General features: G+C 37.0%; 1 protein-coding gene and 1 pseudogene across 2 annotated transcripts in view; both read left to right on the top strand.

Moving 5' to 3' along the window:
• Col4a3bp (collagen, type IV, alpha 3 (Goodpasture antigen) binding protein) overlaps positions 1-15,236 on the top strand; it is a gene marked incomplete in the record, with an annotated part of 127,382 nt that overhangs the window by 58,647 nt on the left and 53,499 nt on the right. For both annotated transcript variants that reach the window (XM_013514795.1, XM_013514796.1), the window contains 3 exon segments: positions 2,805-2,912; positions 3,687-3,825; positions 13,992-14,075. In XM_013514795.1, coding sequence (XP_013370249.1) covers positions 2,805-2,912; positions 3,687-3,825; positions 13,992-14,075 — 331 coding nt within the window.
• On the top strand, positions 7,269-11,784 carry LOC102024028 (annotated as a pseudogene).

Here is a 15,236-nt window from a genome sequence, read left to right on the forward strand (position 1 = left end):
AAGATGAGGGTACATAGGTTACTGTAAGTTCTTAGATGGCTAAGACAATCTTAGTGTGATGTAGGTAGTACTTAGTATCTCTTTGTTGGATAAAGGTAGTACAAGTGAGACTTTATTTGGAATAAGACAATTTACTTTTTTGTGTTGTTTATGTTTGGGGTGCTAGGGGTTGGACTCAGGGCTTCATGCATGACAGGTAAGCACTGTACCACTGAGCTATGTCCCTAGCCCCAGAAGAAAAATTATTTTCATACAAAGGTAGATTACACAGTTGACCTTAAAAAGATAATAGAACATGAAGCAAGAATTCTGGAATGTTGCCTTAGTTTTTTAAGTTTAGGTAGCATTAATTCCTTCGCAACCTTAAATGAATTTAGGAGTTAATAAATTTAACAGTTTGATTTTTTTTGAAGCCCAGCCTTAGTTAATGAGAGAGCATTTCTTTTTTTTTTCTTGGTATTGATTATAAACTTTGCTTCTTGTAGCTATTTTTAAAAGATAATGTGTCCTCAGTCTCTCTTTAGACTTCCTTTTTTCCTTAAAAAATTACTAATTTTTTCTTTTGATGCCATTCCAGAAGCTGTGAATTCCTACAATATCAAATTTAAGATATAGTTTTACTATATTGAAAATGTTTTGAATGTTAATATCATTTGCATAAATAGTTTTATTTGCTAAATAAATAAGCATAGAAGCTTTATGTTTCTTATACCTAGAAGAATATTTGCCTGTTAGAATAATATCATAGGTAGACAAACAGTTAATTGTATTTTAGGAGTTGGAGTACTGAGGATAGAAAATATCTTTGCAAATATTTTCTGTAATATATCATGTGTAATTTTAATGATTCCTTATTTTTTTACTGAGAATGAAGTAACTTAAAACAATTTCTAGGTGTTTCTATTGATGTGGTACACATGTATAAACACAGTATTGTCTCCCTGGTATGAGAAACTGAAAGAATAAATAAGGACCAAAATGTACAATAGATATTGTGAAATGGGAAGAAACTGTTCAAAAGGAAAAAGGAACTAGAGTGAGGGAAGGGGGAGAGGAAGGGAGAGGAAAGGAATAAAATATATAAGAGAGTTATACTACTAGTTTCTCTTTGTTCATTGAAAAGAAGGATTTGTGGTAATAATATGGTTTGGAGAATTTTTTATGCCTATGTCTTATACTCTGAGTAATTACTTTGAAGATAATAATACACAATATATTAACTATTGTTCTATTATTTTGTTACAAAATTTTATTTTTTCTATTGATGTGATGCCAAAAATAACTAGGTATTATTTTCCCTCTTAAACTTAGTAAGGCTGAAATTATACATAGTACAGTTTTTTATTCCTTTGTTTACAGTACTGATTTCTATTTTTATTTTTTGGGGGGTACTGGGAACTGAACTCAGGACCTTGCACTTGCCAGGCAGGCACCTGTGCCGCTAAGCTATACCTCTGCCCCCTACTGTGCTAATTTCTAATATTTTTAAAAGAAAATTTAATGTGTGGGAAGCCTAGACTCCACTGAAATGATTAAAAGCTATTAAATGTGAGTACCTGTTTAAAACCATCAGAAGCATGATATTATATCAAATCCACAGAAGCATTTGATTCACTTTGTTTTTTAAAAGTAGAGATTTGGATTACTTATTTTAAGGTATTTTGAAGTTATTTTTATTCACATATTCTTTTGTCCATATTATTAGTGCTTTGTTTATATTAAGGAGGCTGGAATATAAAATTGATGCTCAGAAAAGTACCAGTTCCATTACAAGAAATAAAAGTACTGTATTATCAGTGCTGCGTCTGCACCCAAGTGACCCAGAATTCCAGTTTTCTTTGCAGTGTAATGGTCAACTGATAAAAATCACCTCTTCGTCCCATAAGCTGTCAGGGTGGATACAAAAGTGAAAAAGATAGCACTCAGCTTCCAGAAAGATCTAAATCAAGTACTAATTATAAAACACTAGCTGTTATAATTCAGTGGGAATTCCTGTCATTGTGAGAGGAGGGAGGGGAAAGGGATGAAGAGAACATTGAGAAGTGTCCTGTACATTTACCAACTCGCTGTGAGGAATGTAATCATTACGTATTGCAAACATGGACTAACCCAGAAAGGAGGGGATAAAAGAAAGAAGGAAAGACAGAAAGAAGAATACAGTGACAAACGGCCTGGCATAATAGGAAAAGCTTCATGGGACAGTGATATATTAGCTATGTCACAATAAGTGACTCATTTATAAAGAACTAGTCCTGGAAATTCTCGTAATATTTTTTGCTTTGTCCAATCCATTTTTAAAAATTCTAATAGTACATACATAATGTGGAATTTGCCAATATAATCATGTTGAAGTATACAGTTCTGTGGCATTAAGTGTTTTAACACATTAAGTGTTATAACAACACTTGTGTGTTGTTCAGCTATCACCACCCTATATCATCAGAACTTTCTCATCCTTCCTGGTTGAAATTCTGTTGTACTCCTTAACTACTGAATGTCTGTTCTTCTTCTTCCAGCCTTTGGTAATCACTGCTCTATTTTCTGTTTCTATGAATTTGGTCAGTTTAGGTAGTTTTCCTATTATTAAACACTCCCACAACCTGCTGGTCTAGCACACAGTAGGTATTCAATAAATATCTAAATTAAAGGACAACTAGGAATTGAAAGGCATTGCTTGTATCAATTACTGTAGTGTTCCTTGTGTGAACCCAAACTGCTAATTATTGTTGTAATTTTGTTTATTTCTTTTTCTCTTAAATATTTTTTATTTAAATTCTTCTTCATGTAGCTTATTTTCTTTTTAGACTGAATCAGGATATGGATCTGAATCCAGCTTGCGTCGACATGGCTCAATGGTGTCACTGGTGTCTGGAGCAAGTGGCTATTCTGCAACATCCACCTCTTCATTCAAGGTTTGTGATGATGACTGCTTTAAGTCAAAGCAACATAATTTGAGTTTAGTTTTGGAGACTGTGCAGAACTTACATGATGGGTTTTGAAAGAATTTTCATACAATCTGACTTACTTGAATTTGTTAATAGAATAACTTTTTAAGGGGTAAAGTCATGCCTCATATAAATATAAAAATATCAGATTTTATTGATTAATAAAGATATAATTAAATATGACTCAAAGGATTATCTGCCTACTGAAATGAATTTGCTAATTAATGCAAAACTGATCAATATCCACAGGTTAGTAAACTGCCTCTGCACAGAGTAAAGTTCTTATGTATTTCTGCTTAAAAGAACCACTTCTTTTTTTATTAAAAGAATTGCAAAATACTCAGATACAATGAAAAGCAGAAACTTTTACATGATCAGATACACCTCCTCCTGAAGGTTCCCTTAGGTGATACTTGCCAATACCATGAAAGTATGCCCTTATACTTCTGCCATTTCAAAATCAATTTCTCCTCTCCGTGTCTAATTTGAAAATGAAAAATACTGTTTTAGTAAATTGTGAGGCATTACTTCTCTCTTATTTCCCCTATAGCTATCAAGCTACCAGATTAATCATTTTGTCATTTTTAAGCCTGTTCTTAAGACTATTAGCTTGAACTTGTCTCTTTATCCAATTCTCTCAGTGTTGAGGTGTAGACCTTACAAGGAGATAAAATACCATAAGGTCAAATAAAGTACAATTTTGTTTCCCAGGAATTACGTTCTCCTCTTTGTGTTTTGCAGAAAGGCCACAGTTTACGTGAGAAGTTGGCTGAAATGGAAACCTTTAGAGACATCCTCTGTAGACAAGTCGATACTCTCCAGAAGTACTTTGATGTCTGTGCTGATGCTGTCTCCAAGGATGAACTGCAAAGGGATAAAGGTTAATTAGGCTATTACCACTATTTTTACTTGGAGAATGAATGGATTTAAAGCTTCTTGATCTTAACGGGTAATGTCTTTAAGTAATAAAGGTAATTATAGTCACTTTTGCTTCAAACTCCTAGTATAACAGATTTTGGAGTCCACATAACTTCAGGACTTTAATAACACATACTCATTTCTGATCATCCGTACCAGATGCCATTCAGACTTCTAAATGACACTTTTTATTCTGTTAAAAAAATGGTATCTGATATCTTGATAATATGAAATGTCTCACATTTTTATGTCTAATAAATTTGCCCCTTGATAAGTCTTAGAGAAGACAGCATTTATTCATTTCTCCATATCTGGAATCAGTTCACAGATTTCTTCTTCTGTCTCCCTTCCTCCCACTGTTCTTTCTCCTTTCTTTCACTGTCTTTGCCTTGACTGCCTGCCTCCTTGCCTACCTGCCTATCTCTCTGTCTCTGTCCCTGTCCCTGTCTCTGTGTCTGTCTCTCTCTCTCTCTCTCTTTCTCTCTCCCTCCCTCCCTCCCTCCCTCCCTCCCTCATGTTCCTCCCCTACCACCCTTTTGCTCATGGAGAAAGAACCCAGTAATGAAGTACTGTCTTTGTGAACTCTGTTTGCCTTTGTCTGTTTTATTTCTTAGGTCTGTCTCCTTATCTGTAGAGTCTACTGGTCTCCCTTTGGGTTCCCTATCCTTTTTATACAGTTTAAAAACTCCAGGGCAGTGAGCTGGAGCAGTCATTAAGCTCATACCATTTGTTGTTCCAGTTCTCAGGGATCACTGCCTTTTTTACTTGATACTTAGATTCTTGAAAATCATTGTCTTCAAATGTTTTGTCAAGTTTTTTAGATTTTTTTTTTTTGTCTTTTTGAAACAGGGCCTCATTAGCCAGTTCAGGCTGATCTTGAACTTATTTTGTAGCCCAGGCTGGCCTGGAACTCACAGCAATCCTCCTTCGCCAGCCTCCCCCATGCTGGGATTACAGACAGCCTAAATTTATATTAGAGTGTACATTCAATCCTTATTATTTATTCTTGCTGAGAAACAAAAAGTCCTCTTAAAGTAGTACTTTTGTCCAAATTAAGTAGCCTTGGAATTCTTTATTTTTAATATCTTGTTTTTGTTTTTTTAACATTTGATAATTTTCTTTAAAAATAAATCCACCTGAGCCACGCATGGTGGCGGCGCCTGTATTCCCAGCACTTGGGAGGCTGAGACAGGAGGATCGCTAGGAGTTTGAGACTAGCTTGCGATACATAATGAGTTCAAAGCCAGCCTGAGTTACATAGTAAGACCCTGTCTCAAAAAATAATAATAAAAGAAAATAAAAAAGAAATCCAACTGACCTAAGACTGTACCTCTTTTATCAGAATAAGCAGTTTTTTGGGGTTTTTGTTTGGTTTTTGTCTTTTTTCAGGCAGGGTCTCCCTATGCAGTTCAGGCTGTCCTTGAGCTCACTTTGTAGCCCAGGTTGGTCTTGAACTCACAATGATCCTCCTGCCTCAGCACCCCTGGGACTGAGTGCTGGAATTACAGGCATGTGCCACCACGCCCAGCCCAGATTAAACAGTTTATATTACCTTTTTTCCTTGAAAATTAGCCCGTTAAACAAAAACATGATGTACATAGAGATGGGTTTTGTCTAATCTTTCAGTGATCCAATAGTGTTACAGTAATGTTAACAGTATTTGAGTATTGCCAATAATGTTACAATATTTGAAGGACACAAGTTATGATGGAGGAAGTAGAGGTTAGTCCTTTAGGTCTTGATACTCTAGTAGTTGCCAAAGTAGGTTGCCTGTTACCTAAATACATTATTTGATTTAAAAATCAAGACGTGTATACCTGGGGCTGGGGATCTAGCTCAGCGGCAAAAGCGCCTGCCTGGCAAGCGCAAGGTCGTGAGTTCGGGTCCCGGTACCGGAGAAAAAAAAAAAAAAAAAAAAAAAGACGTGTATACCATATTAAAAGTTAAGTTCTTCTAACCGTGCTCTTCTATTTATAATTAATTTAGTGACTTGAGATTAATCTAAAAAAATTAGATTACTTAACATTTTTTACCTTTTGTTTCCTCAGCTGTAAAAGTAATGTTATGTCCAGCACATGTGATTGTGAAAATTAAATAAGAATATGTATATCAGCACTGTTTAACAGCAAAAACTTAAGTAGTAGCTGCTGTTATTAATATGGTTAAATTTGGGTTGTTGCAGCAATAAAGAAGGCAGGAATGTACAAGTTCCAAATATGAGATTTAGCAGAACAGATTTGAGTCTTGGTAAAGGAGATGGAGAGGCAGGATTTGTATTAGAATATGGTTTCAAACAATGTCACCTACCCCTCAGGTTCCTTAGTGATGCACAAGGAGTGCTTTGTTGCCACTGTGTTAGCATAACTCGTATTTCATCAGTTTTGCAGTACTGAGTATTGGGCATTAAAAAAATAGTAACTAGACATGGTGGCATGTGCCTATAATCCCAGCATGCTGGGAGGCTGAGGTAGGAAGATCACAAGTTGGAGCCCAGCCTGAGCAACTTAGCAGACCCTATCTCAGTGTAGAAGATAAAGAAGGGCTGGGGTTATAGCTCAGTATGAAGGCCCTGGGTTCAATCCCCCATACTGAGGGAGGTGGGGGTTATGAAAAATCCATGTTTGGTGCTGGTAGGCTACTAGGTGAAGAATACTGAACCCAAGAACAGCTGAGATTAATCTAAAAAGTCAGTTTTCATATTAGTAGTTTGAAAAGTTACTTGCTGTTTTAGGTAAGGATATGATTTGAAATGTTTGAAAAAGATTAAGTGTTGTAAATGATTATAACAGATTGGAATTGTAAGAATAAGTCCAAGTGAATGTCTGTGTATTTCTCAGTGTTTTAAACCTGACCAGGCTTGGCCTCCCAACATCACGGCTAGCTATGAACTCGTCAGTGGATTTGTCTACTGAGTGTCACGCCCCCTTGATCCAGTCACTTCCCAAAGCACCACCTTTAAGTGCGTGAGGCTTTAGGAGGACTTTAGATATAAACCGTAATGGGTAATGTCACCGTGATTAATTTTTATAGTGTTTTTTTAGTATTTACTCTGAATAATGTTAAATACTTTACATGAATCATCTATAATTTTACAGTAGGCTCATCATGTAGATAAATATCACATTAATCCCTTTTAACAGAGGTGAGAGTTGCGTAGAAAGGAATGAAGTGGCAGTGCTTGTGTAGCTAGTCTGTTTATGGAGCTACTTGGAGATATGTTAGGTTTTAGTAGTAGACATTCCTTTGGGAACATTCTGTAGGAAATGATGAGGCTGGTATTAGCATTTTTTAAAAGTTGAGGTTGTGTGTGTGTGTTATGTGTGTGTGTGTGTTTTTGAAACATGGTTGCACTATGTAGTTCAGGCTGGCCTTGAACTCACTTTATAGCCCAGGCTGGTCTTGCACTCCCAGCGAACCTCCTGCCTCAGCCTCCCGAGTTCTGGGGTTATAGGCATGTGCCACCATGCTCAGCTCCAAAAAGTTAAAGTCTTAACAGTTAAAATCTTACGTGGTAGAATGATAAATATCTAAGGAGGGAGACTTGAAGAATGAGGAGCAAAAGGAATTTGATTTTTAAAATAAAATGGATAAATGGTTAGAAAGATGGGAAACACATTAAGAGTCTTGGCAAGTAGAAATTTTACTAGAACCATAAGCAGTGTCAAAAGGCGTAGGTAGGGTCAGGAGGGGCACTTTGGCTGAGGAGTCCAGTGCTCCCTCAGGCTTCTGTCGAGATACTGGCTGCTTTGCAGCTCAGGCAGCAGGGCCCACAGGGATGTGACCAACCATTGCATCGCCTTCAGTCCCCAGGCCTGCAGGTCTCTGGGCGACTGGGCAGCTGGGCTGTGGCCAAGGAGGCAGCGTGACCTGTGCATGATTCTGACAAATTTTAAGAACAAATGTACCTTATAGCTCATGGAAGAAAAAGCACAAATCAAAGCATTTTTGGGTTCCAAGTTGTCAAAGTATGGAGCAAAATCTGTAAGAAGTATGCTGCAGCCAGTGCCAAATGGGACAGCTGTTAATTTATTAGGAACATCGAAGAGTGGTAATGGGAACAGTTACGTCAAAGCCATGGGATCTGATTGTTCATTGTCCCATTCATTTAACTGGAGAAAAGCAAGTAAATACCAACTTAGTGCTCAATGTACTGAAGAGCCTAGTAATACTCAGAATTTATATCATAAATTAATCAATCCTGAAAAACATGCTCCTACTCATGGAAGGCTTGATAAAAATGGAGTAAAAGGAGTTTTTAAAAATGCTTCTTTATTCACATCAAAGATAGCAAAGTCATCCACTATGTTTGTGTCATCTACAGAAGAATTAAACCACAAGTTTTTCTGGGCCATCTAATTTGGGTAAATTCACCAAAGACACATTATTGAGAAGGACTTCCTTTGATTAGTGCTCCAAAATCGTAGTTGAATGCATTTTATGGCAACCTATGGACTAGCAGCATGCAAAGGGCTAGAGCAAACTCCTGCTTCCTGTGCGACCAGAAGCAGTTCTGGAGAAAGCTTAGCACAATCCCAGACAATATTAAATCTATTAACTTGTGAGAAAATGGTAAGGTCACAGAGTTTTTCACATTCCATTGAGAATTCATTCCTTCCTCCTTCATCTATACCCAGGTCACATTCCTTCAACAGAGCTGTAGATCTCCCAAAGTCTTATAAGAACCACACCATTTGTGTGTCCCTCTGGTCAAGTATACTAACAAGAAGTTCCTGGCAGTCAGAAGTACCAAATGGGAATGAACATTTGGGGTATGGATTTCATAGGCCTACGTTGCTGGTGGCAAGAAGTTGGCTTTACCAAATGGCCCAGGTGTAACTTCCTTTTTGGGTTTTAGGATGGTTCATCCTTCTCTTCTGAAATCTAGCCAACTTCCGCTTGCTGGAACTCTCACAGTAGATGGTAATAAAAATTCACCTGCTGAGGTGGGTAGAGGCAGAGACTGCAGATTTGACTAAAGACAGCACTACTAAGAAGGACCAAGAACTAACTGAAAATGAAAGTTACAGAACAGAGAATGACCAGACCATGAAACATGATGCTAAAATTAGATACTTAAGTGGTGATGTGGATTATATTTCGTTGTCTTCTTTGTCATCTTCTGATAAGAATGATTTAAGTGAAGACTTTAGTGATGATTTTATAGATATAGAAGACTCCAACAGAACTGGAATAATTCCAGAGGAAGTTTCTCTTGAAGAAAAGCATGGAAGTGTACCATCAAAGGATATCTTTGATTCCCCTAAGGAAAACAAAAAGGACTTCAGTAAAACCAATGATTGGCTAGATATAAGTGTGTCTGACCAGAGTGAATGTGCAAAACACACCTCTGGAAATAACTTAATTTCACCAGAAACAGATTGCAGAGCTGTTTCTTCATTTGAACTCTCTCCATCCAATAGCTCTGATGGGACGTACATGTGGGATGAAGAGGGCCTGGAGTCCATTGGAAACGTCCATCCTGTTGAGAGCTTTGAGTCTTCTGAAATGAACAGCATAGATATTCTGAATAATCTTGAGTCATGTGATCTTGAGGATGATGCTTGATGTGGATCTGCCTGAGAATGCACCTCTTGACAAAGTGGAGTGTGATAACATAAACTTCGACCAATCAGACAGAAATGTGCAGCAGTCTCAGGAGGGATTTTGGAAAAGGCCACCCCAGAGGTGGAGTAGACAAGAACATTACCACCTCAGCCATGCTGACCATTATCATCACCATGGGAAAAGTGACTTGAGTAGAGGCTCTCCTTACAGAGAATCACCTTTGGATCATTTTGAAAGCTATGGAGGAACCCTCTTTTTCCAGGTGCAGAAGGTGTTTGTAGATGTCCCAGAAAACACCTCAATGCTGGATGAGATGATCCTGTGGCACATGGTCCAGGACTGCACCACCATGAAAACGCAGCTGCTCAGACTGAAGCGGCTTTGCACCAGCATGATGGAAGTGGGTCGTTGCATGATGTTCAGCTGTTGTTGCCCTCCAGTCCGGAACAGAAGAAGCTGATGAGACGTATAAGAATGAAGATTTATTAAATGAAATAAAACAAATTAAAGATGAAATAAAAAAGATGAAAAAATTAAACTATTAGAACATCAACTGGCAACCCAGTGTAAGTGCCACCAAAAATCAAAAGAGAAAGAATGCACATATGTTGATAAATATACCCAAACACTCGGAGAAGAATTCCTTTTCAAGTACTGCAGCCTTCTAGCAGCCTTCCCAGACCCACAGACCACGCCCAGGGAGAACTAACAAAGCTACCACACGCCGAGGCCCACAGTGAGTGCATGGCCCAGGGCCTACATCAGGACAGTGCACATCCAGATGGAAGCTGTTCGTGTGGCTTGCAACAGGTAAACAACAGTGGTTTAGAAGACTGGCCTTTCCTCTCCAGCCCACAGTTCGCAATGGGCATGGCCAAGAGTACGCCTCAAGTCAAGTGGACTTGAACATGGCCATGAATGCTCCAGAGCCTTCCCACTTGTAAAAGAATCAAGCAATGACACGCAGTTTGTACCTTCTCTTCAGACACCTGCCCAGTCAAGCACAGACCAAGCTTTGGGGATTGGAAGAGGTCAATCTCTGTGGGTGGACTACCCATCCCAGCCCAAGTCCTTGCAGCTTTTAAAGTCATCCATCTTGAGTTCTTTGGCATCTCTTCCACATTCTGAACCTTCTCCAAGTAAGACTCCCACTTCTAAGCAGTCACTGATAGTCACACCATGTAATTCACCAAAACCTCAGCCAACATCTGGTCAAACAAGCCTAGCAAGTCTGAATTTGAAAGCATCTAAGCTCCCCCTCCCTTCCACCTCTCTCAAACAAAAACAAATGGGCAACCCCAGCCCTTGACCAGGGCCTCAAAACTCAATCCAAGACAAGCATCCCAAGGCCACGCAGAGTCCAAATGGCAATTTGCATTCTGGGGATTGTTTGGCCTCCAGTTGATATTCTTGTCTTCCTAAACCAAAGATACATTAAGTACATAACCGTCACCTGCCAATTTGTTTTTCTTTAAAAGTCTGTTCTCTAATAGCTTTATGTGCAGTTTGCTACCATGTTGGAGGTTCTATTGAAAACCTGAAAATCTCAAAATTAAAATGTGGAAGTTTCCACTAAAAAGAAAAAAACAGCATAAGGCCCTAGTAAAGCAAAAGATGGAGATGGTCTATAAAAATAGGTTGTATTAAAAGAGAGCCTTCCACTGAAAAAGACTGTTGTGTCTTTGGGAGGCAAAGATTATAGTGAAGGGGAGTAGTTTATTATGACTTTCACCCCTAATCCTACTGAACCAGGATAGTGAGGACAATGAAGGAGAACTCCTAGATGAATGTAGACAACTTTCTCATAGAAGTAGAAGCCAGCCTTATAAGCCTCTGGAGACAGAAGGAAAGGGCAGCAGAAAAAGAAGAATAAATATTACTTAGAGGGCTTAATGCATTTTTCAAGGAAATATCCTTTAATTTGTAAAAATACATAAAGCCTAGAATTCCTGTGTTATAAGATGAAATATCTGTTATTGTAGGAAAGATAAAGGTAGAAATGGGAGGAAGGTAAAAAACAATATTAAGTTTTCATTGATGATATGCAAAAAAGTAGGGATATGAAAAAAACCTAAGAAGTGAAGGATCTTAAAACAAACTGTACGTGAAGTCGACTATTTGGAATTAGGCCAGGGAACTAATTTAGGGATGGTTGCGTTGTAATTTCAATTGGTAGGCATGGCTTTTATCTGAATTCAAAAATACAAGGAAAATAAATGTAAAGAAAAAGATTTCATTTCTGTGATAAATAATATACTTATCCAGACCCAATCTAGAACCTAAAAGCTTTTCAGGAATGGGTTTTTCGTATATTAAAGACTCCCCAAATTACATCCCTCCTTAGTTGGGTGCAGTACTATTTGTTTATCTGTAGTCCTAGCTTCACAAGAGGCTGAGACAGGAGGATCAGTTGAGTCTAGGAGTTTGAGGCCAGCCTGGGCAATGTAGCAAGACTCCATCTCTTAGGTAGGGAAAAAGATAGATAAGATAGATAGATAGATAGACAGATAGATAGACAGACAGACAGACAGGCAGGCAGACAGACAGACATCGATAGATCTCCCCAATAGGAGTAATTTTTTCATGTTTGTTTTCTCTGAAACTGCGTAAGAAATGAAAAAGGTGTGTGTGTGTGTGTGTGTGTGTGTGTGTGTGTGTGTGTGTGTGTGGTGAGATGATTCTCTGTTCACAGAGCCTTATTTGGCAACTCTAAAATTGAAGGTTTAAAACTAAACTAAATTTTAAAACTTGAAGGTTTAAATCCAGGTTGAGTTGAAGGCTTAGTTGAGGGGCAACCTTGCAATGTGTACTTTTTAGGTTTGCTTGGAGATAACAAAATTAAGACTATGACTCATGAATGATGATAAAAATATAGGAGGAGCTGACCATAGAGTTAAGGATATGAAAGTGATATTTTGTAACTCAACTTAGGTACTATTAGGTAAGTGAAATATAAGCCATTAAGTAGCACTTAAAAGCAGTTAATCAGGTAATATTAAGGCCAGCATCTTGTCTGATAACAAACACTGATTTAAAAACAGGGGTGCTCTATGCTAATGGATTTCTTAGAATTTACCATATTTACAAATGATTGATGAGATAAAAATCCATACAATCTGGGAAGGTAGTTAATCTTGGGACTAAGGTATCTGCAGAGGTTTCATTATAGGTATTGAAGTCTGTAAGACTGGTGGTAATGTCATTCAGCTGGGTAGAAATGAACACAGGGTATTAGTAAATAGTAGCAGGTTACAATTAGAAAAATTTAGTATAAATGAGTAGCGAAGTTTTTAAGTGGTGAAAAAAGTAATTTAGTAATTAGAAATGTTCGTGATGATGCCTACCATTTAGTCAAGGGAGGAAATAATATATAGAGCCAAAGTACTCCTGAGGTATAAAGAAGTACAGCGGATGTGTATGACATTAGTTTACAGTGAAGATTCCTTCTGTAGAGAGTCCTTCAAAAGATACACAGGTTGAATATTCTTTGTCCAAAATAGTTGGGATTAAAATTATTTAGAATTTTGAATTTGTTCTGGATTTTGGGATATTTTCATATGCATAATGCAGTATGACCCAAGGATAAACACAGAATCCATTTATGTTTCATATACTTTGAATACACCTAAACTGGAGATATTTTTATACAGTATTTTGTGTGTGCCTAATGTCAGGTGTGTTACTTTCCATTTGTAGCATCATGTCAGCACTCAAAAGGTTTTGGAAAATCACATCATATGCGATTTCAGATGTTCGGATGACACTCAACCTGTAAAATAATCAACAAAAAATTTGATGAAAGCAGAAAATAGGTTGGGGGTTGAGGTTCAGAAATTCGCATCATGAATGGTGTGTAGAGTAAGAGGGTGAAAGTATAATATGAAGTAGAAAAGGAATAGCAGAACGGCGCGTGAGAGGAAACCACAAGGAATTCTTTCATTTAGTTTTACATTTTTTTTCTGGCCTTGGAGATATTAAGAAGTATTTCTAGGCATAGGTACCCAGTAGGATGAATGAAAATATATCTGGAAATAGTTCTGTTTTTCTTTAAATTTCAGATTTAAAACATTCAGGAACTAGCTGTGGTATTTCTACATGTAGATGGTCAGCCCTTCTAGGCCTTTCAAAGAGTTACAAAATGGCCTCATGGTAGATAGGGTAGATAGGGTTAAAGAAAAATGTTATAACTTAATAACTATCTCTTACACAAAAAGGAAGGGGTAATTAAAATAATATCTTTGCTTTTTTCTTCTCTTTTGAGACAGGGTCTTGCTATGTAGTTCAGGTGGGTCTTGAACTCATTATGTAGCTCAGGCTGGCCTCAAACTCACAGCAGTCCTCCTGCCTCAGCCTCCCAAATACTGGGATTACAGGCATGTGCCCCCATGCCTGGCAAAATAATATCTTACTTAATTATACTTAGCATACCTTGATATCTAGTAAAAATACAAAAAATAAATAAGATCTTACACTTGCAAAATTCAAAGGGTATTGACTGAGTTGAACATAGAGTGAACTGATTCCCTTTTTTCATTCTAATATTCTTAAATGTATTTTATTTAGTGGTAGAAGATGATGAAGATGACTTTCCTACAACACGTTCTGATGGCGACTTCTTGCACAATACCAATGGCAATAAAGAAAAGTGTAAGTAATGCATTCCCCCCATCAGCTGGATAAGATATACTTTCTGATACTATGTAAAACTCATTATATAACAAAGAATAATTCATCATTGAGTAATACTTAAAAAGCAGTAGAACTGCAGGAATTCTAGCTAAAGTATCTTTAGAGAAAAGTAATGTAGGTAAAATACACCTTCTGATGTTGTATAACTTTGGCTACTGTGTAACAGATACTCATTCTAAATTCCAATCATTACGTCATTTACTTATTAGCATCACAAAATCAGTTTTTAGTTACTGATTTAATTTCCCCTTAGGGGAAAAATGTTTTTAGGGAACTTGACTTTACTGTTTTCTTTACAATGCGTTTTTTTGTTTAACACAATTTTTTCTCTATTTGACGAACTACTGTTGAAAAACTGGTGTAATTATAGAAAACTATTGAAATAGCCCCATTTCACAGCAATTAGTAGGCCCAGCCGCAGGATGACCTATTTCACACTCTGGTTTATTAATTATTGCCCTGTTTATACTGACTAACTAGTAAGAATTCTGAATAGTTCATTAGTATAGATTATAGTCAGTGTTCATCTTGTGACATATTTCTAAGAAAAAGTTGATATAAAAATTTTTTTAAGTACAAAAAAGCCTTTGTGAAAAAAAGTTAATCTAATTGTACTTTTGTTTTTGCTGCAATTTATAAGAATATGAAATAAGATCTATAGTGATAGCATATTTATATGTTGAGGTTTTTTGTTTGTTTGTTCTGTGGTGCTGGGAATTGGATCCAGGGCCTTGCACATGCACTATATGTTTTGTTTTGTTTTTTTAATTTTACGTGCATTGAAATAATTTGCTATTTTAGAGATTATAGAATATTCCTTCATTGGTGCTAAAATATGATGCTTCTCTGTCCTCCAGAGTTTCCTTATTTCTTTGTTTCTCATTTTCATCCTGGCTCTTTTTCTTCCTTAAAACTTACTCTTCTTGTAAAGTATTAGCTTGATAGGAATGGCTTATTATCAAAATTGTCTGGCTGGAACTAAGTGTTACAGTCTGTCCGTTCATCCAGATTGATGTATCTTTGTGGAATTAAAGGACTATTTTGAGAAGATTCTTTGGAATTCCATTTTAATTTCATAATGAATAATCTGCTTTAATAGAAAAAATTTATATATTGGAA

Source organism: Chinchilla lanigera, unplaced genomic scaffold (genome assembly GCF_000276665.1).
Source record: "Chinchilla lanigera isolate Chin_1 unplaced genomic scaffold, ChiLan1.0 scaffold00024, whole genome shotgun sequence".
Lineage (NCBI taxonomy): Eukaryota > Metazoa > Chordata > Mammalia > Rodentia > Chinchillidae > Chinchilla > Chinchilla lanigera.